This window comes from Mesoplodon mirus (assembly GCF_964341445.2).
Source record: "Mesoplodon mirus genome assembly, chromosome: 12".
NCBI classification, from domain to species: domain Eukaryota; kingdom Metazoa; phylum Chordata; class Mammalia; order Artiodactyla; family Ziphiidae; genus Mesoplodon; species Mesoplodon mirus.
In genome coordinates, this window is record NC_138988.1 from 47,742,760 (window position 1) to 47,766,077 (window position 23,318).

At 40.3% G+C, this 23,318-nt stretch overlaps 1 protein-coding gene across 4 annotated transcripts; it reads left to right on the forward strand.

The window, feature by feature from the left end:
* The first annotated feature begins 398 nt into the window (after window positions 1-398).
* Window positions 399-22,872, forward strand: ZNF197 (zinc finger protein 197). Of its 4 annotated transcripts, none has more exons than XM_082639844.1 (7): window positions 399-608; window positions 2,627-2,708; window positions 6,254-6,732; window positions 7,935-8,097; window positions 9,086-9,177; window positions 9,478-9,604; window positions 16,802-22,872. In XM_082639844.1, the coding sequence occupies exons 3-7, from the start codon at window positions 6,343-6,345 to the stop codon at window positions 19,117-19,119; spliced, it is 3,090 nt and encodes a 1,029-aa protein (XP_082495970.1). In that variant the 5' UTR covers window positions 399-608; window positions 2,627-2,708; window positions 6,254-6,342; the 3' UTR covers window positions 19,120-22,872. The 4 variants fall into 4 exon arrangements, with proteins under 4 accessions (XP_082495970.1, XP_082495972.1, XP_082495971.1 ...); XM_082639846.1 differs by having other exon boundaries at window positions 6,263-6,732; XM_082639845.1 differs by lacking the exon at window positions 2,627-2,708.
* The last annotated feature ends 446 nt before the right edge of the window (window positions 22,873-23,318 follow it).

Consider the following 23,318-nt stretch of genomic DNA (forward strand, 5'->3'; position numbering starts at 1 on the left):
GGCAGTGTCTCTTTATCGCAGTTTCAGCTTGATTAATATTTAACACCAGAGCTCCATTATCTCATCATTTGGGCAAGAGATACTCGACAGTAAGCCAGTTCACAAGGGAGTCATTTATAAGCCATGTTATTTACAGTGAGAACTGCTCTAGGTTCAAGAATAGATTGGAAAAGTCACCCACGAAGTCACTCAGACATATGAAGAATTACTCCCCATCAACCTCAGTTGAACTGCAAATTAAAACAAAAAGGTTCAGTTCCTTCAGGAGGCAACAAGCGTCCTGAGGGCCTGAACCGTGTGATTCACCGCTGATCCTTGTGTTCCGGAATACAGCTACACCTACTCTTTGGTTGGGAGGAATGAAGATCCAAGGGTCCAGGAGCTCTGCATTTCTTTGCCTTCACCGGGAAAAACTAGGAACCATAGAGCTATGGCTTCCTAGAGAGCCGGGACTGGGAGGTGGGGTGAGCGACCGGAAGTCCCGGTATCCGCGGGTCAGCCATTATTTTGGGCCCTAGGTGCCGTGGGGTCCAGTTCCCGTGTCATCTCCCGGCGTCCCGGCGCCGAGGCGGCGGTCCCCAAGGCCGGAGCCGCTGCGGGAGCCCCCGGTGAGCGGGGTGGGCTCGGGTCAGGTTGGCACGCGGGGAGGGCGGCCCGGGATGCGGCTTGAGCTCGCCAGGGCAGCGCAGCCTTCGCCGACCCCTCTCCGGCCCTTACCCCCAGCGCGGTCCCTCCGCTCCGTGTTGAGGTGGACGCCTTGGCTGCGGCTTGGGGAAGGTATTGAAGACAGCGCCCCTGAGTCCGTGTGTCTGTGGACCGGCCCTCGAGTTAGTAGAATGTGCTGCCCCTTTGAGAACACCGCCCTCAGTAGTCAGGTTCCCCAGCTCAGGCTTTTCTGCTCTTTTTCCATCTTCTCTGAGACTGATGCTGAGAAACAGCTTGAGACTTCCCTGGAGCAGGGACTCCCAGACTTCTGGGGGCTTTTTTTTTTTTTTTCCCCTTGAGGTATGGACCGGTTCTCATCTTTTAATTTTGTAATATAATGGTATTTAAGAAGCAAACTTAGACAAGCCGTACCACCATTGCTTCAGAGAATGTATTTTCACATTAAGTACTAAGATGGTAAACTCAGCGTAAACGCTGTCTTTTGCAAGAAAGGTCATTGCCAACCTCTGAGTGACTACGTATGGTTGTTTATTTTCGTTTTACAGCTTGCCAGATTAAAGCTTTATAATGAATTGTTGTCATTATTATTATTCTAAACCATTGCTTTGGAAGAGTTATTTGGGTTTCAGAAGTCTTTTCTTAGATGTAGTTATTTTGGACTTTTGGAGTTAGAATCCCTGAGTTCAGAATTTGTTCCCATAACTGAGTGGCCTTGAGTGAATCGCTTAGTTCCTTTGAGGCTTCTTTTGTTCTTTTTAACTTGTGACTCACAAACCTTTTGTGAGAAGCAAACAAAATGCATGTTTAAGGATTTATTATTTGTATCTATCTGCAAAGTAAGAGTAAATAGAATTCTGATAATTTACTGTAGAAAATTATTTAGAAATCCTTCTCCCCCCGCCCCGGGTTTTATTTACTTACAGACTTTATTTTTGAGAGCAGTTTTACGTTCACAGGAAAATTAAGCAGAAAATACAGAAATTTCCCATATACTCCCTGCCCCCGCTCTTGCATAGCGTCCCCCCATATCAACATCCCCCACCACCGGAGGGATGGAGTGGGAGTTTGGGGTTAGCAGATGCAAGCTACTATTTATAGAATGGATAAACAACAAGATTCTCCTGTATAGCACAGGGAACTATATTCAGTATCATGTGCTAAACCGTAATGGAAAGGAATATAAAAAGAGTGTATATTTATGTATAACTGAATCACTTTGCTGTACAGCACAAATTAATACAACATTGCGTAATAACTATACTTCAATCAAAAAAAAAAAAAATCCCCCGCCAGAGTCTCTGGTACCTTTTGTTGCAGTTGGTGAACCTGTATCAGACACATTTTAGTCGCCCAAAGTCCATAGGTTACATAAAGGTTCACTCTCTGTGTTTATATATTCTATGGGTTTGGACAGATTTATAATGATTTGTATAATGTATCCACCATTTTAGTATACAGCATGGTTTCACTGCCCTAAAAATCCTCTGTGTTCTGCCTGCTCATCCCTTCCTTCTCCAACCTGGGCAATCACTGATCATTTTACTGTCTCCATAGTTTTGCCTTTTCCAGAGTGTCATATAGTTGGAATTGTTCACTATATTAGATTTTCAGATTAGCTTCTTTCACTGGGTAGTCCATATTTAAGCTTCCTTTGTATCTTTTCATGGCTTAATAGCTTGTTTCTTTTTAGCACTGAGTAATATTCCATTGTCTGGATGAACCACAGTTTATTCATTCACCTATTGAAGGACATCTTGGTTGATTCTAGGTGTTGACAATTACGAATGAAGCTGCTGTAAACATCCATGTGCAGGTTTTCGTGTGGATGTATGTCTTCAGTTTCTTTGGATGAATACCAAGGAACACAATTGCTAGAATTTATGGTAGGATTATGTTTAGTTTTGTAAGATACTGCCAAACTGTCTTCTATAGTGGCTGTACCATTTTGCATTCCCACCAGCAATGAATGAGAGTTCCTGTTGCTCCACATCTTCACCAGCATTTGGTGTTGCCAGTGTTCTGGATTTTGGCCATTATAATAGGTACGTAAGGTATCTCATTGTTTTAACTTTCATTTCCATGATGACATATGATGTGGAGCATATTTTCGTGCAGTTGTTTGAAATATGTATATCTTCTTTGATGAGGTATTTGTTTAGGTCTTTGAGTCATTTTATCTTTTTTTTTTTTCCCCCTCATCACACAGCTTGTGATATCTTAGTTCCCTGACCAGGGATTGAACCCAGGCCCCTGGCAGTGCAAGCTCTGAGTCCTAACCACTGGATCACCAGGGAATTCCCCCTTGGGCCATATTTTAATTGAGTTGTTTGTTTTCTTATTGTTAAGTTTTAAGAGTTCTTTGTATAAAATATACAAAGGAAGGATAATAGTGTGTGTCTTTTGCAAGTATTTTCTCTCAGTCTTCCGGGTTGTCTTCTCATTCTTGACATTGCCTTTTGCAGAGCAGAATTTTTTAGTTTTGATGAAGTCTAGTTTATTAATTATTTCATTCAAGGATCGTGCCTTTTGTGTGTATCTAAAAAGCTATCACCATACCCAAGATCATCTAGGTTTTCTCCTAGGTTATCTTCCAGGAATTTTATAGTTTTGCATATTATATTTAGGTCTGTGATCCATTTTGAGTTAATTTTTGTGAAAGATGTAAAATCTGTCTAGATTCATTTTTTGCATGTGAATGTCCAGTTGTACCAGCACCATTTGCCAAAAAGACTATATTTGCTCCATTGTATTACCTTGACTCTCTCAGAGATCAGTTGACTATTCGTGTGGGTCTATTTCTGGACTCTCTATTCTGTCCCATTGATTTGTCTACAATTTTGCCAGTACCATGCTGTCTTCATCACTGTAGCTTTTTAGAAAGTTTTGATGTGGGTAGTGTCAGTCCCTCAACTTTGTTCTTCTTCTTAAATATTGTGTTAGTTATTCTGCGTCTTTTGCCTCTCCATGTGAACTTTAGAATCAGTTTGTCAATATCCACAAAATAGCTTGCTGAGATTTTGATTGGAGTTGCATTGAATCTATAGGTAAAGTTGAGAAGTACTGAAACATTGACAATATTGAGTCTTCCTATCTGTGAACATGGGATAGAAATCCTTTTTTTAAATTCCTTTCCATCACCCCTAGATCAGTTACCAAAGAACTGCTCAGTTTTTCTCAATTGTTCTATCCCTACTACTAAATTTAGAACTTTAGTTATTTGTTTAGACTACAGGTTTCCCCTAATGTCTGAAAGTAGGGTTGTTTTTGTTTTTGTTTTAATTTAGGTTGCGCCAGGTCTTAGTTGCAACAGACGGGCTCCTTAGTTGCGGCCTGTGGGCTCCTTAGTTGCGGCAAACAGGTTCGTTAGTTGTGGCATGCAAACTCTTAGTTGCAGCACGCATGTGGGATCTAGTTCCCTGACCAGCGATCGAACCTGTGCCCCCTGCATTGGGAGCATGGAATCTTATCCACTGCACCACCAGGGAAATCCCTGAAAGTAGAGTATTCTTATGAAACCTTTCATAAGCTGAAATGATGTAAAGCAAAGAAGCAGTTCCCTTAGGACGCGTCTTGCTAACAGATGCACAAAGTAAAACTAGATAAAGCACAGATGGTCACAGACACAGGTTAAATCTACAGTGGCTTGATGCTGAGATGCTGAGTGTAATTCCTGTGGAAGGAGCTTGGTTGGCAGTGCCACTCTGGCTACTTGGGATGCCTCTGGCTGCCTCTCAGTAGCCTGTAGCATTGGCTTCTGTTTACCTCTTCACTCTAATTCTACAAAATTACCTCAAAGTTTACTTCCTTCTCTGATTTGCAAAGAACCTTTTTAACAGAGCTATATGTGCTGTCTCTCCCTTGCTTTTGAAATTGCAACTTCTTTATTCCTGGAATGGCTTTCCTAACACTCCAGTGGTCTTTTTTTCTTTACAGCCCAACCCAAAATTACCTTCATGAATTCTTACTGTGCTTATATGTCCTCCTGTTAATTGTACTCACACATTATATTGAAATTATGTTTATATTTTGGCCTCCTCTGCTCCATTATAAGCATGAATTTTAAGGGTCCATGTGTTAAATAAAATTAATGAGGCACTCTTATATGTTACTGATAATACTGTAACTATTACAACCTTAAAAGTTTAAACTATTTGTACCTTTCAGCCAAACAATTTCTTTTCTGGGAATTTTTCCTGAAGAAATAAGCAGAAATGTAACCAAAAATTCATTAGCAAAGATGGTCATTGCAGCTGAATTTGTCATAGGAGAAAATTATAAATAATCTAAACGTCTAACAACAGGGGACTAAAGTATGAATGGGCTGATATACTCTTTCTTTAAAAAAAATAAATTTATTTATTTATTTATTTATTTTTGGCTGCGTTGGGTCCTTGTTGCTGCACGCGGGCTTTCTCCAGCTGCAGCGAGTGGGGGCCACTACTCCCCGCAGTGCTCAGGCCTCTCACTGTGGTGGCCTCCCTTTGTTGTGGAGCACGGGCTCTAGGCACGCGGGCTTCAGTGGTTGTGGCACGCAGGCTCAGTAGTTATGGCTCCCGGCCTCTGGAGCGCAGGCTCAGTAGTTGTGGCACATGGGCTTAGCTGCTCCACGGCATGTGGGATCTTCCCGGACCAGGGCTCAAACCCATGTCCCCTGCATTGGCAGGCAGATTCTTAACCACTGCACCACCAGGAAAGTCCCATGGGCTGATGTACTCTTGAAAATAATGATGAAGAATATTTGATATTGTGTTCACAATACAATGTGTGTGAAATTATGGAGCAGTACAGTTGGATCCAGTTTTGTGATCCAAATTGCCCGTTAGAGAAAGGACTGGAAGAATGTAGTCCAGAACAATAGCAGTGATTGTTCTTTGGTTTTGTATGTGTTTTCTGGTTTTACAGATTTTCCATTTTGTAATAAAGATACATATTATTTCTAAAGAATGCACTATTTCTAGAAAGCAGAAGCCTAAGAACATAGGAAAAGGTGGTAGTTGCAGAAAGATAATGATTAACATTTGAATCCATATACCAGGCACTATTCAAAAGCCTGAAATGTATTTCACATCAAATTCTTACAAGCCCATAAGATAGGAATTGTTGTTGCCCCTATTTTACAGGTTAACAAACTGAGACTTAGAAGTGAGGTAACTTGTTCAAGGTCACACAGGAGTAGCCAGGATGCCCATTGTTAGAATGGTGGATAAAGGATTTATTGTAATTAGGTGGAGGAGAAACTGTGAATAAAGACCAAAGGAGGGACTTCCCTGGCCGTCCAGTGGTTAAGACTCCATGCTTCTAATGCACGGAGCATGGCTTGGATCCCTGGTCGGGGAACTAAGATCCCACAAGCCACGTGGCCAAAAAAAAAAAGACCAAAGGAATTTCATGTTTTTGATACGAGCAATGGTCTGGGTAACATGCGTATTAGTGTCCCTAGAGCCTTGGGCCCGGGCTTCTGTTAGAGGAGGCATGGCCCAGAATCTAGAACTTTGCATTCAGGGAGGTTTCTTCATTAGTGAGAGCTAACTGGGGTCTGGAAAACCTGATTGTTTCTCTGGGTTAACTTTAACAATGATTTCTTGAGGTCTTATAGATGACGTTCTCCAAGCTCTAAGGAAGAAGGCAAGCAAGGATTGAGGGGCCCTAGAGAGGAGCCTTTCTTAAATAACAACAATGACAAGAGAAAATTGGGCCCACAGTGCTCTGAGACAAGAGGGCCTTGTTAAAGGGAAGGATGATACCTGGAAGTGGGGAACCAGCTTCCAAGGGAGCAGCTCCTCTGTTTGGGAGACCTCCCACCTGCACTTTAGACAGTTACGTTACCATGAGACATCTGGACCCCAGGAGGCACTGAGCCGGCTCCGGGAGCTCTGTCGCCGGTGGCTGAGGCCAGAAGCACGCACCAAGGCACAGATCCTTGAGCTGCTGGTGTTGGAGCAGTTCCTGAGCATCCTGCCCGGAGAGATACGGACCTGGGTGCAGATCCATCGCCCCGGGAGTGGTGAGGAGGCAGTGGCCCTGGTAGAGGAGCTGCAGAAAGACCTCGATGGACCAGCACTAAAAGTGAGAAAGGGGAAAGGGGAAGAGTTTGAGGTGGAAGGAGGGAGTAGGCCCAGGACAGAGGGGATAGAGGATGATGCTGTGATTTTCATTAACAATTAATAACACAGTAGCAACCCTAATGCTAATTAAAACAGGTTCATGAGCTGTTCAGACCACAGAATGTCTTTTGAGAGAAATGGATTTATGATTGGGGTCTTTGGGCCAATTCAGAATCAACACAAGACATTGACTCTGCTTTGCCTCCTTGGGTGATGCTTGCTAATGCTGAGTTTGGTTCAAGAATCTGAAGAACGTAATGTTTGTAAGTGTTCCTCTAAACAGAAACATATGTACTGTTTGTATAAGTATGTTTGGAGTGATGTTGTAAGCCTGAAGTATAAAAGGCAGTGGGAAAGCATGAATGAAGCTTTCTAGATCTGGCAAGACCTCCCCATGTTTTCCCCTACTGGGGATTCTGTGAGCCAAGGGATTGGGTTGAGATATTTGCCTCTGATAAGATTTTATATCCTTGGCTATTAAATTGGGATCTTAATATAGTTTCTAGTATGTGTCAGATCTCTTTCTGTCAATCTGGAGCCCACTAGAAACATTTCTATATAAGAAGTCTGGAATATAACTTGGGAGTGGTACCAAGGATGGGCTCATTTGTTTAAATCATAAAAATGAAGAATTTAGAGCTACATATTTCAGTACTAATCACTAATCCATCTTTCTCATTTGAGAGATAAGAAAATGGAGGCAGGAAAAGGTTCACTACATTGTCTTAGGTGAGACACCTAGTTAGCAACAAAAGCAAACGTCTAGACTTGTAGTGTTCCTTCTATTGGAGCAGGAAAGGATACGTAAAGGGGTAAATAAGTAGAAGAGTGTATTGAACCCAGGTGTAATCTAAAACGAGGTCTGAAGCTCTTAATTGCTTGTTACTTCCCATTCCCTCCTTAACCCACACCCAGGTCTGGCTTCTGTTTCCACCGTTGTGTTCAGTCTCCTCTGGGAGAGGTCACCAGTACCATGAGTGGGGCTAGAGGGCAGCTCCATTGTTCTCAAGGCAAAGCTTTACTGCTGTTTTGATGCTCCATACTTGAGGTGGGTCACTCTCATCTCACAGTTCTAGATTACGGGCAGAAAGAGGTCCATGTTAGGTGAGTCCATTTTCTGGAGGTACAAGAAGAGTCAGCTTATTTTGTTCTGCTTGTTCCCAGGTTCCAGTCCTTGTCCAGGATCAGGACACTCTCCAGGAGGGTCTGAGCACTCCAGGAATAGCACTTCCTCATGCACCCACTGGCAGCCACATATCAGCTGAAATTCGCTCAAATCCTCTTACTGACCCAGTGGTGTTCAACTTGCTCCAAGATCCTCAACATGGTAACTTACTGGCTATGACTTTGGACTTTTCTCAGGACTCTTACTGTGGATCATCTCCCTACTCCCAGATAGTTGCTTCCTCTCCTGCCCTTATATGAACCCCTTATGGTACCAAGCTCTTTCCTGTTCTCCCTCTTGTCCTTTCCTGGGTCCCTCTGACCCTTTATCCATTCTTTTTTTTTTTTTTTTTTTTTTTAATTTACTTATTTTTGGCTGCGTTGGATCTTTGTTGCTGTGCGCGGGCTTTCTCTAGTTGCGGCGAGCAGGGACTATTCTTCGTTACAGTGCATGGCCTTTTCATTGTGGTGGCTTCTCTTGTTGCAGAGCATGGGCTCTAGGCACGTGGGCTTCAGTAGTAGCAGCATGCGGGCTCAGTAGTTGTGGCTCACAGACTCTAGAGCGCAGGCTCAGTAGTAGTGGCACATGAGCTTAGTTGCTCCGTGGCATGTGTGATCTTCCGGGACCAGGGCTTGAACCCATGTCCCCTGCATTGGCAGGCAGATTCTTAACCACTGCAGCACCAGGGAAGCCCTTTTTTTTTTTTAATTAAAAAAATTTTTTTTAGTTTGGTTACGCTGGGTCTTATTTGTGGCTCGTGGGGCTCCTTAGTTGTGGCTCGTGGGGCTCCTTAGTTGAGACTCCCCAGCTCCTTAGTTGTGGCATGTGAACTCTTAATTGCAGCATGCATGTGGGATCTAGTTCCCTGACCAGGGATCGAACCCGGGCCCCCTGCATTGGGAGCACGGAGTCTTATCCACTGCGCCACCAGGGAAGTCCCCCTTTATCCATTCTATTGCTATTCTTTGTGCTATTCCAGCCCTGCACGTGGGGATCAGAAAAGATTTGTAGGTCATTTTATAGCCATCGTTGCCTAGTTCTGGGAGCTCTGTGTCTTTCTGAATTCCTTGTTTATAGAAGATAAAGATATTGGACTTGGAGTAGTGGGCAGGAACAACAGTTACCTCATATGCAGCTTTTTCTCCTTCAGATTCTCCTGCCCCTGAAGCTTCTGCCCTTTCCCAGGAAGAGAACCCAAGAAATCAATTAATGGCTCTCATGCTCCTGACAGCCCAGCCCCAGGTAAGATTTGCATCCTCTTTTCTTCCTAAGATCCTATCTTCACTATCTCATTGTGGCTGAAGTATCCTAATTATGGCTGGAGTATCTCTCATCCTTGGGCTTGGGTGTCCAGTCAGCTCCCATCTCTAAATCAAGGTCCATGCTATTGGAAGGCAGACTTCATGTGGGGTCTCCTATGTCTCCCTGATATCCTTTGCCCACCTCATGCCCTCACAACATGTCTTCCCCAGAAGTGAAAGGGACCTTTCAGTAGGGGAGCTTCCTGGGCATGGATAATCTCACACATACCTGTTATTTCAGGAATTGGTGATGTTTGAGGAAGTATCAGTATGCTTCACTTCAGAGGAATGGGCATGTCTGGGCCCAATTCAGAGGGCTTTGTACTGGGATGTGATGCTGGAGAATTATGGAAATGTGACTTCCTTAGGTAAGGACACTTTCTTCCCATAATTCTTACCTTGACTTCATCAGCTTTTTTTTTTTTTAACGTTTTTATTGGAGTATAATTGCTTTACAGTGGTGTGTTAGTTTCTGCTTTATAACAAAGTGAATCAGTTTTACATATACATATGTTCCCATATCTCTTCCCTCTTGTGTCTCCCTCCCCCCCAACTTCATCAGCTTTTGTTTGTTTTTCTTTTCTTTTTTTCTTCCCCCTACAGTGGAAGTGCAGGTTCTTAACCACTGGACCACCAGGAAAGTCCCAGCTTTTGTTTTTCTGATTATGAACATAGTATAGCATACTTATTTTGGAAAACACAGACTATTAGGAGAAAAAAAAATTTTTTTAACCCACTATTTGCAAACAGCTACTATCAGAATTTTGATATATTACCTTTCTGGCTTTTTTTGTGTGTTTGAGGTTTTTTACATTGTTTTGAGAGTGTTTATTTATGAATATATATAGTTTTATAGCTTGTGTTCTTTGCAGTCACCTCACTCTCGTATTATCACAAATTCTTTGCAACAATTATCTGTATTGGCTACGTAATTTGTGTCATAATTTAGTTAGCCATTTCTTTATTTTAAATAATTGCCATAATAATAATCTATCTCTATGCCTAAGGTTTTTTGTGTGTGTGTGTGTGGTACGCGGGCCTCTCACTGTTGTGGCCTCTCCCGTTGCGGAGCCCAGGCTCCAGACGTGCAGGCTCAGCGGCCATGGCTCACGGCCCCAGCCGCTCTGCGGCATGTGGGATCCTTCCGGACCGGGGCATGAACCCATATCCCCTGCATCAGCAGGCGGACTCTCAACCACTGCGCCACCAGGGAAGCCCCTGTTTTTGTTTTTTTTATTTCTCATTTTTTTTAGAAGTAGAGTTACTAGGCCTAAGTGTTTGAATTGTTTTAAGGCTCTTGCTTCATACTGCCAAACTGCTTTCCATAGTGATCTCAGTCCTCTCTGCTCTTACCAGCTGTACGTAAGAACCACTCCTTTGGCTCTGCCTTCATTGCTGCTGAGTAGTCCCATTCTTTTAAATTATTGTTAATATAATTTTTTAAGTTATAATATCTATTCTCAAGTGGATTTCTTTTATTAATAACAGAGTATTTTTTTAAAAACTGTTAGCCATTTATGTTCCCAACAAACATTAAACACCTACCATGTAATGGCAACTATGGAAATGACGTGATTCTGCCCTTAAGTAGCATGATTTGGGAGATGAACATAAAAAGAATAAACAAGGCAGAGTAAAATAATTGGTAATAGAGTGACGTAAGCCTCTTGAGATGGAAATGAAGAAGACAAAGCAACCAGTACCGTTCCTGGGGATTAGGAAAGGCCATGAAGGAAGTAGCTTTGTATTTCGTTGTCTGAGTATCATGCTTTACATTGACAGCTTTATGATACTGAATTTCTATTCAAGAACATTACATATCGTTCCATTTGTTCATACTGCCTTTTTCTGTTTCAGGCCTGTTTTAAATCAGGTAGATCTTACATATTCTGGTTACATTGATTCTTTGAAATAGGAAACTTTTCTGATGTTTTCTAATTGATCATTGTTTGCATACATAAAAATATTTAATTTTTGTATATTAATTTTGTACCCAGCAACCTTAGTAAATTTTTTATTGTTCATAGTAATTTATACTGTATATTTTTACATATATGAGAATATGTCTTTTAGTGTCTCAGCTATGGTGTGGTGCTAAAACATTTTGTAGATTTTATATTTTGATACATATTCCCAAACTGCTTTCTATCAGTGATGTACCAATTTACACTTATACAAAAAGAGTACAAGAGGACCCATTTCCCCTGTATGTGTTTATGATTTGGTCACTGTTTTTTGGGGTTTTTTAAATTTTTTTATTTTGTTTTGGCTGCGTTGGGTCTTTGTTGCTGCACACGGGCTTTCTCTAGTTGCGGCGAGCGGAGGCTGCTCTTCATTGAGGTGCGCGGGCCTCTCATTGCGGTGGCCTCTCCCGTTGCAGAGCATGGGCTCTAGGCACACGGGCTTCATTAGCTATGGCTCATGGGCTCCAGAGCGCAGGCTCAGTTATAGCGCATGGGCCCAGGGCCCAGTTGCTCCGCAGCTTGTGGGATCTTCCAAGACCAGGGCTCGAACCCGTGTGCCCTGTATTAGCAGGCGGACTCTTAACCACTGCACCACCAGGGAAGCCCTGGTCACTGTTTTAAAACTTTGCTAGCTAGATGAAGAATACTATCTTTTGTTTATTTTTCTTTCATTTCTTTGATTATTAGTGTTATCATGTTTATTGGTCATTTTCTGCTTATTCATATCTTTTCTACATATTTTATTTATTAGAACTGCTAACCCTTTGTCACATGTTGCACATTTTCCCATTTGTTTGCCTTTCAGTGGTATTATTATTATCATTATTTTTTAAGTCTTAGAAAATCTTTCATGTAGTCAAACAGCAATATTTTCCTTTGTGGTCTCCTTCTCCATAAAATTATTAGTTTTAAAATCACCTGTATTTTCTTCAGACATTTTCATTGTTTCATTTTTACATTTAAGCTTTAGTCCATCTAAAGTTTATCTTAGAGCTTCCCTGGTGGCGCAGTGGTCGAGAGTCTGCCTGCCGATGCAGGGGACGCGGGTTCGTGCCCCCGTCCGGGAAGATCCCACATGCCACGGAGCGGCTGGGCCCGTGAGCCATGGCCGCTGAGCCTGCGCATCCGGAGCCTGTGCTCCACAACGGAAGAGGCCACAACAGGGAGAGGCCTGTGTACTGCAAAAAAATAAAAAAATAAAAAATAAAATAAATAAAGTTTATCTTGTTTTGCAGAATGATATAGGAATCCAGTTTGTATATGTTTGCTTGGTTTTTTTTTTTTTTTTTTTGAGGTACGCGGGCCTCTTACTGTTGTGGCCTCTCCCGTTGCGGAGCACAGGCTCCGGACGCGCAGGCTCAGCCGCCATGGCTCACGGGCCCAGCTGCTCCGTGGCATGTGGGATCTTCCCGGACCGGGGCACGAACCCGCATCCCCTGCATCGGCAGGCGGACTCTCAACCACTGCGCCACAAGGGAAGCCTGTTTTTTTTTTTTTTTAACCCAAGTGGCTTTCAGTAGTTCTAATGCTATTTACTCAATAATTCATCTTTTCTTTGAAGAACTTTAAAACCTGCTTTATGGGTTAATTGATTAATTTTATGAAAAGCACTCACCATGGATCCATACCTCACGCTGTAAGCCAAAATAAATTCCAGATGGGTGTAGGAGTTAAATTTAAAAAAGAAGAAGAAAATGTAATTCCTTATTTATTCCAACTCTTTTAAGGGAAGAGAAGTTTGAATCAACTTTAATAAGTAAGATATGCTCTAACTGCAATGCTGTTAGGGCTTTGGGCAAGCAGATACCAAGGTGTTTATGCTCTTTGACCTAGTAATTCTGACTTGAGGAGGCTACCTTAAGGAAATGGTTCAGAAAGAGGGAAAATAAGTAATGTGTCTAAAGAATCTAGTCCCCGCGAAGGATTTATAATGTTTAAAAGTTGGGCACGACCAAATTCCCCCAGACAGAGAAAGTACTACACAGCCCATGGTGTTTTGACCTGGGGTAGACTGTGACACTATCATATTTGACAGTTTTGTGCACTCAGTTTCTGTGCATTGATAAGCTGGTAGAAAAGCAGACTCCCAGATAGCTTGCACATACTTCTTCAATATGTAAAAGACGTGTATATGTTCATTTAAGAGATTGGAATAGGATTTGAAGGCAATTATTCAAGAAATATTAAGTATCTCCCACATCAAGCTTAGCCCCTGCCATAAAGTACATTCAAATTGGAGTAAAAGACATTTACACAAATAATTACAATACAGTGTGACAAATGTTATATAATAAAAGTATGCATGAGTGCAGGAGCACATAGGAGCTTGGTTAAATGGAAGAACTGGGAGGGTGGGGGAGGGGTGGGTGGTTTAGGGAAGGATTTACAGAGGGTGAAAAAATGAAATCTCATTGCTGTTTCAATTTGGTTTCATGAGCACCCTCATTACTAGTCAGGTTGAGTATCTTTTCATATGTCATGAACTACCTAGTACTGTTCTTTGCCCATTTAACTTGGAATATTGGTCTCTTTTTTTTTGGCTGCACCGTGTGGCTTGCAGGATCTTAGTTCCCCAACCAGGGATTGAACCTGGGCTCTGGCAGTGAAAGCACCAAGTCCTAACTGGACAACCAGGGAATTCCTGGATGCTATTATTTCTTAATTTCCTGTTTTTTGATTGTTCAGTGCTAATGTACAGAAATACCACTGATTTTTGTATATTGATATTTATCCTACAACCTTGCTGAACTTACTTAGTTCTGATAGTTTTTTGGTAGATTCTTTAGGATTTTCTATATACAAATTTTGCAAACAGAGATAGTTTTATGTCTTCCTTTCCAATCTGGGTGCCTTTTATTTCTTTCTTTTGCCCCGTTGACCTGGCTAGAGCCTCCAGTACTGTTGCATAGAAGTGGCAGGAGCAGACATCCTTTTCTTGTTCCTGCTCCTAGAGGGAAAGCATTCAGTCATTCACCATTAAGTATGATGTTAGCTTTAAATTTTTTGTAGGTGTCCTGTATTAGGTTTTAGGAAGTTCCCTTCTATTCCTACTTTGTTGAGTGTTCTTATCATGAAGGAGTTTTGGACTTTGCCAAATACTTTTTCTGTATCTGTGAGATGATTGTGTGAGTTTTGTCCCTTATACAGTTGATATGGTATATTACATTAATTGATTATCTGATGTTATACCAGCATTTGCATTCCTGTGATAAATCCCACTTGGTCATAGTGTATAATTCTTTTTTATATGTTGCTGGATTCAGTTAGCTAATACTTTGTTGAGGATTCTTATGTCTTTATTCATAAGATATGTTTGTAGTTTTCTCTTTTTTTGTCATATCTTTGCCTGGTTTTGGTATCTAGTTAATACTGGTCTCACAGAATGAGTTGGGAAGTGTTCCCACCTTTCCTATTTATTGGAAGAGTTTGTGAAGAATTGGTGTTCTTTTCATGTTTGGTAGAATTCAGCAGTGATACAGTCTGGGCCTGGGCTTTTCTTTGTGGGTAGTTTTTTGGTTACTGATTTAATTTCTTTACTTATTATAGAACTATTCAGATTTTCTATGTCTTCTTGAGTCAATTTTAGTAGTTTGTGTCTTTCTACGATTTTAGCCATTTCATCTTAAGTTGTTCAATTTATTGGCACAGAATCATTCATGGTATTCCTTTATAATCCTTTTTTTATTTATGTAAGATCAGTGGTAATTCTGGGGGCAGGGGGTGACTTTTGTACTTAGTTTTTAAGGCTGTAGGTTTGGGCAGGTAGCAAATTGGGACGAGGAAGAGCAATTCGGGAAGAGAAAGGGGCAAGGGCAGTGATAGAGAAGCAAGCAAAAACATGACATGTTTGGGCATCTCTATGTAGTTTTCCATGCCTAGAATCTCTGGGCATAAAGGGTACTAACAAGAAGTGAAGCCAGAAAAATAGGCAGATATAGGGTGAAGGCAGCTCTTGGGCTGTTCTAGTCATTTGTGCTTTATCCTATAAGCAGTGAAGAGTTATTTGTTTTGAGCAGGTGAGTGACATGATCAAATATACTTATTGGAAAGATAATTAGCAATGGAGTGGACATGGATTAGAGGAGTGGGCAGTATTGGAGGTAGGGAACCCTGTCTTTTTCTTGCAGCCTTCACCAAAGGTTGCAGAAAGTAACCAGCTTCCTCTCTCATTCTGATATTTTTCCCATACATAGTCTGATTTCTATACTAAAATTTCAGATCATTTAACCAGCTAATTAGCTACTGTATATATAAAAGTTGCTCATTTCTTAACCATTTTCCATCTCAGTTTAACCACTTGCAACACTTATATTCCTTAAAACACTTCTACTTCCTTAAAGAAAGAGAACCTTCCTTTCCACCAGCATCCTGCTTAAATTGTGAAACCAGTCTTGATACAATCACTGTGGACAAGGAAACTGGAGTACTGGTATTGGATAGGCCTAGGACACATGCCCATCCCTACTGCCAAGTGAAGCAGTGTAGTGTGATGGGCAGTCCTGCCCAAAATCCAGAGAGAGGGACAGTTGAGATGAGGTATGAGGACCTGATCTAAGAATGTAGTTCACTTTAACATTTATTGGATGTTTTCCATTTTCACACTCTCATAAACTTAAAGAAGTTCATAATAGAGTAAAATAGTTACTCTCCTTTCCCATGTCTTTTCTCTCTATTTAGGTAGAAGAATAGTGTTTTTATACTCAAATAGAAGATAATGTTACTATTATTTACATAATTTTACTTATTAGATAATTTGGGGAACTAGTTCATAATTTTTCTCACATTTGGATGCTGAAAATAAGTTTCCAAAACATTTAAAATATATATAATTTCACATTTTAAAATATTTGAGAATGTTAGAGTAGAAAGGAGGTTAACTAGTTTAGCCTCATTATTTTATAGATGTTTTCATGGTTTTTAATGTCTATATTTTTTCATTTTGTTCTGTATTTCTTCTCTTTTATATTTAATTAAGCGAGGGAGTCTAACCTAGACCTGATATTTTTGTGAAATGAACTTTAAAATTCTGTTACTCAATTTTGGAAGGAGAATTCTAAGCATTAAGTTGCTTTTTCATGGATTTTTTTTCCCTGTAGGTTAATTGCTTTCAAGTAATTAAAAAGTGTTTATACACTTGACTTCAAAAATTAAAGATTGCCTTTCAAGTTTTTAGGTATATTTTCTTTCTTTTAGAGTTCCCATCTTCCTAGCAAGAAGAAAATAAAAAGACAGCTCTTTATAAGCCAATTGTTTCTTTTTGTCCCGTCCAACTTCTTGAGCCTCAGGTGTGAACCACCTACAAAAGATCCCATGTTCTTTCTCTGGTTCTTCCTTACATCTGTTTTTTCAGAATCCTTTCTATGTTTCCATCTGCTCCCTGAAGGCAAAGAGCTTAGAAGTATCTCAGAATGAATTTTATGTTAATCCATTTACAACATTCTGTCACTAGCATTCTGCTTTGTACCCTCATTTAACAAAAATCTTTTCCTTTTTGTATGCATATAAAAGTTTCCTTCTGGCTTGTTTCAAAGTCATTTGAAGATCTTGTTCTCACTAACACAGGGATACGATAATATTTGCATTTTTAATTCCTTTTACCAGAGTGGGAGACCATGACTGAGAATGAGGAGGTGACATCAAAGTCAAGCCTATCTCAAAGAGCAGATTCTCAGAAAGGAACATCAAAAAGACTTCAAGGAAGTGTTCCCCAGGTTCTTGACTTTGAGGAAGAGTATGAATGGCAAGTTTTAGCAAGTCAGTGGGGAAATGAAACAAGGGAAAGAGATACACTGAAGAAAGTTTCCCTGTGTGAACGAGAAAAGAAGAAAATGACTCCACCAGAAAAACGAGGCCAAAAGTGGAAGGAATTTAGAGAAAGCTTAACTTCAGATTCAGCTTTTTCTGAAAGTTTAATAGGCACTGAAGGAAAGAAGCTTTATAAGTGTGATATATGTTGTAAACATTTCAATAAAATCTCTCATCTTATAAACCATCGGAGGATCCATACTGGGGAGAAACCTCATAAGTGTAAGGAGTGTGGAAAAGGCTTTATTCAGCGCTCAAGCCTTCTAATGCATTTACGGAACCATTCTGGGGAGAAACCTTATAAATGTAATGAATGTGGGAAAGCCTTCTCTCAAAGTGCTTACCTTCTAAACCATCAGAGAATCCACACTGGGGAGAAACCTTATAAATGTAAGGAGTGTGGAAAGGGCTTCTATAGGCACTCAGGCCTTATTATACATCTAAGGCGCCATTCTGGGGAGAGACCTTATAAATGTAATGAGTGTGGCAAAGTTTTCTCTCAAAATGCTTACCTCATTGATCACCAGCGGCTCCACAAAGGAGAAGAACCTTATAAATGTAACAAGTGTCAGAAAGCTTTCATTCTGAAGAAGAGCCTCATTCTGCACCAGAGAATCCACTCTGGGGAAAAACCCTATAAATGTGACGAATGTGGAAAAACCTTTGCCCAGACCACTTACCTTGTTGACCATCAGCGGCTCCACAGCACAGAGAACCCATATAAATGTAAAGAATGTGGAAAAGTTTTCATTCGAAGCAAAAGCCTCCTCTTACACCAGAGAGTTCACACAGAAAAGAAGACCTTTGGTTGTAAAAAATGTGGGAAGATTTTCACTTCTAAGTCAAGCCTCATTGACCATAAGAGGATGCATAGCAGAGAGAAGCCTTATAAATGTACTGAATGTGGGAAAGCCTTTACACAGAGTGCTTACCTTTTTGACCATCAGAGACTCCACAATGGGGAGAAGCCCTACGAATGTAATGAATGTGGGAAAGTTTTCATTCTGAAAAAGAGCCTCATTTTACATCAAAGGTTCCACACAGGAGAGAATCTCTATGAATGTAAAGACTGTGGCAAGGTCTTTGGTTCTAACAGAAACCTCGTTGACCATGAGAGACTCCACAATGGGGAAAAGCCCTATGAATGTCGAGAATGTGGAAAAACCTTCATTATGAGCAAGAGTTTCATGGTCCATCAGAAGCTCCATACACAGGAGAAAGCCTACAAATGTGAAGATTGTGGGAAGGCTTTCAGTTACAATTCAAGCCTGCTCGTACATCGGAGAATCCACACTGGGGAAAAGCCCTTTGAATGCAGTGAGTGTGGTAGAGCTTTCAGCTCTAACAGAAACCTCATTGAACATAAGAGAATCCACAGTGGTGAGAAACCCTATGAGTGTAATGAGTGTGGCAAATGCTTCATTCTGAAGAAAAGCCTCATTGGCCATCAGAGGATTCACACAAGGGAAAAGTCTTATAAATGTAATGACTGTGGGAAAGTCTTCAGTTACCGCTCAAACCTTATAGCCCATCAGAGAATCCACACTGGTGAGAAGCCCTATGCATGTAATGAGTGTGGGAAGGGCTTTACTTACAACAGAAATCTTATTGAACATCAAAGAATTCACAGTGGGGAAAAAACCTATGAATGTCATATATGTAGAAAAGTCCTTACCTCTAGTAGAAATCTTATGGTACATCAAAGAATCCATACTGGAGAGAAACCTTATAAATGTAATGAGTGTGGAAAAGATTTCAGTCAGAATAAAAACCTTGTTGTACATCAGAGAATGCACACTGGGGAAAAACCATATGAGTGTGAGAAGTGTAGAAAATCTTTTACTTCTAAGAGGAATTTAGTTGGCCACCAGAGAATCCACACAGGGGAGAAACCATATGGGTGTAATGATTGTAGTAAAGTTTTTAGGCAAAGAAAAAACCTTACCGTACATCAGAAAATTCATACAGATGAAAAAAACTGTGAATGTGATGAGTCTGAAAAAGAATTCTCTCAGACTTCAAACCTTCATCTTCAACAAAAAATCCATTCTGTGGAGGAATTCTCTTGGCTCCAAAATGCCAATGAGTCCAAGACACAGATTCAGAAAATCTAGTATTATGTGTCAACTGGAATAGAATCCCTGCCTACTTAAGTAACTGTTGGATAAATGGCAGCATATGGTTTTTATAAGGAAAAAAAATCATGATCACCCCTTTATAGACAAGTATGTTGCATGAGGAAGAAAGTTAATCTAGACTTTCAAGACTACAGAAACGTAAGCCAAATTCTAGTTAAATACTCTGTCCCAAACCATTTGTTATGAACCTGGAAAAGGACCTTGGAGCGATCACAGATTCTGAAGAAATTGGGTTATGTTTTATAAGATGTAATGGTGTCATTATAAATGACAGCAAAAATATCTTGGTATTAAAAAGTGTACATTTTTGAAAAGGTCTATATACATTGTACATTTTAAAGATAGTATTACTGCTAGAGAAAGTTTCTACAGACAGTATGATTAAGACATATCAAACATGAAGTTGGGTGGGCAAGAGTCTGCTGTTTGAGGACAACTTAAGTACACTGGATTTGGAATCAGAAAACCTAGGTTTGGGTCCTGGCTCTTTCTCTTACTAGCTCTGTGATGTTAAGTCAGCCTCTAAGTCTCAGTTTCTCTGTCAGTCAAATATTGGTATAATGCCTACTTCATAGCATTGTTGTGAGCATTCAGTAAAAGGATCATGTGAAAGTACGTTATGAAACAATTTAGTTGTCAATAAAGTTGGATAAAAGAACATGATCTAGAACAAAATCTAGAACATGGCATAATGTAACATTTGTTCATTAAGTTAATATTAGGACTTAATGCACCTCAAAAGATTCATTTTTATAGTAAGAGGAAGTATGGTGGATAGCTAACTTTGGAATTTTGTACTTTAAAAAGACCTTTTTAAAACAGCTTTTTAAATGTCTAAGGGAGATAATATATTAGTTTGTTTTAATGGAAAAAATATTGGCTTATTAAATAGTATGTCCAGCTATTAGTATGATGCCAAGAAAAACAATTTATTTTTCAACCTTTGGATTTTAAAACTAATGGACGTAGAGTGTCAAAATGGAAGGACAGTCCTACGTTGCTTTCCTTGTCGACAGGAAAAAATCCTTAACCCCACCCCTTGAGCTGATTATCCCTGCTCCTGTCATTCTGAATTCTAATCAGCATTTCATCATTACTGACATACAAATAGCTTGTTACTTAAGAAACAACATTCTGTCCCAGCACTCAACTTACTACATAAGTTTTTTTACACAGAGCCAAGCCCTTCAAAGCTCTGATTAAACCAATTCAGAATCCACCTCTGAGTGGTCAGGCCCATTTACTCCCAGTGAACCAATCATTCATTCAGTCTGTACCCTTTTGTACATTTGTAAATTTATTTCTTCCTATATTCTTTATTTGATAATTTTATGTTGTAATTCTCAGAACTCCAGTCCTGTCACTGGAGTATAAATACCTTAATATTAGGATTGTGTTTTCTAATACTAGCAGCATTGAAGTGGTGTGTTGATTATAATAAGTGTTATTAATTCAACCCCAAAGTTCCTTGAGGGCTGGCTCCTCATTAGACTGAAAGGACCAAGAGTGAAAACTGGAAGGGGTCCAGGTTAAAAGTCTGAAGACCCTATGAGTCAGATTCTGCCACTCTTCCTTGGACAAATGCCTTCATTTCTTGGAGCCTCGATTTCCTTATCTGTTAAACAGAAGGAAGAATATCTACCTCACCAAGTTGTTATGAGGTAATGAATATGAAGATGCTTTATGTCCATACAGAAGAATCACCCCGGATTACGTAATAATTACACAGGGAAAGATGTACTTTAACAATGAAGAGAGTTGGCATTTACCTCTTAATCAGTTTAACAAAATGTAACATTGCGAAGACTGGGACAACTCACATAATGTGCCTCTCCACATGTAATGCAATAAAGCCAAAAGTATAACCTGAATTTATCAAGCTTCTTAGACCTGATTGCCAGTTTACAGGAAGTACAGGAGGCAGAGGAGCAAGATAAAAGACACCATGAGAAACAAGTTTAAAACATGGGATATTGTGTAAGAAAATTGGGAGAATCCCCTGGCGGTCCAGTCATTAGGACTCCTTGCTTTCACTGCTGAGGGCGCAGGTTTGATCTCTGGTCGGGGAACTAAGATCCCACAAGCCAAGCGGCACGGCCAAAAAAGAAAAACAAAAAGAAAACTGGATTCTTCAAAAAGATACGATGAAAAAGGGAGGGGTGATAATTGTTAATGCTGGGTGAATATTGAGAGTTCATTGTACTGCTTTTGTATATGTATGAAATTTTCCATAATGAAAGGTATAAAAAGTGGAGGAGAGGGTTGTTTTTAAAAGATACTAAAGAGCCATAAGATACTGAGCCAGGAATAGACTCACAGATGCCCAGTGGATTTTTGACAGGTGCAAAAGCAATTCAGTAGAGGAGAGATAGCCTTTCAACAAATGCTGCAGCAATTGGATAGCCATAGGCAAAAAATAAAAATCACAGCAGGAACTAAGACTAAGCAAAGAATTCTTAGACATATCAAAAGCATGCTCCATAAAAGGAAAAAAATAAGTTGAACCTCGTCAAAATTAAAATTTTCTCTCCAAAAGACTCTTTAAAGAGGATGAAAAAGCATTACAGACTGGGAGAAAATGTTTGCAAATCATATATGCAACACAGGATTTGTATCTAGACTAAAGAATTCTCAAAACTCAGCAGTAATAAATAGATCCAATTAGAAAACGGGCAAAAGACATGAACAGATATTTATGGCAAATGAAAAGACGTTCAACAACATTAGCCATTAGGGAAATGCAAGTTAAAAATCTGCACAGGGCTTCCCTGGTGGCGCAGTGGTTGAGAGTCCGCCTGCCGATGCAGGGGACGCGCGTTCGTGCCCCGGTCCGGGAAGATCCCACATGTCGCGGAGCGGCTGGGCCTGTGAGCCATGGCCGCTGGGCCTGCGCGTCCGGAGCCTGTGCTCCGCGGCGGGAGACCACGGCAGTGAGAGGCCCGCGAACCACACACACACAAAAAAATCTGCACAGCTATCAGCTTTTTAAAAAAAGTTTTAACACCAAATGCTGGCAAGGATGCAAAGGAACTGAATCTTTTACATTGCCAGGAATGAGAAATGTTACAGCCACTCTGGGGAATAATTTGGCAGTTTCCTATAAAACCAAACATGCACTTGCCATATACCCAGTATTTGCACTTCTGAGCATTTATCCCAGATAAATGAAAACTCGTGTTCACAAAAAAACTTGTACGTGACTGTTAAAATCAGTTTTATTTGTAATAGTCAAGATCTGACTGGTGGTTAAAACAAACTATATCTATACCATGTAATACTACTCTGCAATAAAATGGAATGACCTATTGATACCTGCAGTGACTCAAGTGTATTCCAAGAGAATTATGCTGAGTGAAAAAAATCCAATCTGAAATGTATGGCCAGATTTATATAATATTCTAAATTGACAAAAGTATACAGATGAAAGTATACAGATACGTGGTTGCCAGAGGTTGGGGATAGTGGGAGGGAGCAGGGGAAGAGGGAGGGGTAGCACTTAGGGAGGCCTTGGTGGTGTTGGAACAGTTGTGTATCTTGATTGTGATGGTGGTTACACAAATCTACACATGATAAAATGACAAAATGTACACACATTGTACCAATATCAATTTCCTGATTTTTTAATATTAGACTATGTAAGATGTACCCATTGGGGGAAACTAGTTGAAGGGTATTATCTTTGCAACTTTCTGTGAATCTGTAAATTCAAAATAAAAAGCAAAACTGAAGAGCCGTACCAAATGCAGTGTGTGAAACTGATTTGGAAAAACAAAATTATGAAATATATATTTTAGGACAGTTGGAAATTTGAAAATGGTTATTAGATGGTTTCACGGAATTATTGTTAATTTTCCTACCTGTAATGATGGTATTGTTAGTTTGGAGATTATTCTTATTACTGAAGGATGCATATTGAAGTATTTGGAATGAAGTGTTTTGATGATTACAACTTAAAAAAATGTCTTTAGTATATAGAGAGGTAAGGCAAACATAGCCAAGTGTTAATTGTTGAGTACAGAAGGAGGATACAGGCATTCGTTGTACCATTCTCTGTACTGTTTGTTATTTCCAGAGCGTTTAGGGCAAAATTATCAGGGCCTTCCACAGATGGATGCTTTGTAGCTTCAGGCTGTCGGGTGCGCGCCTCGGTTAAGTGGCCTTACCCGGCCTAGGGA

Excerpts from the sequence above, each read along its gene's own strand:
- ZNF197 (XM_082639844.1), top strand. The coding sequence starts at position 6,343 with ATGACAAGAGAAAATTGGGCCCACAGTGCTCTGAGACAAGAGGGCCTT. Across the intron at positions 6,733-7,934 it reads TCGATGGACCAGCACTAAAA|GTTCCAGTCCTTGTCCAGGA; the intron begins GTGAGAAAGGGG and ends GCTTGTTCCCAG. Across the intron at positions 9,178-9,477 it reads TCCTGACAGCCCAGCCCCAG|GAATTGGTGATGTTTGAGGA; the intron begins GTAAGATTTGCA and ends CTGTTATTTCAG.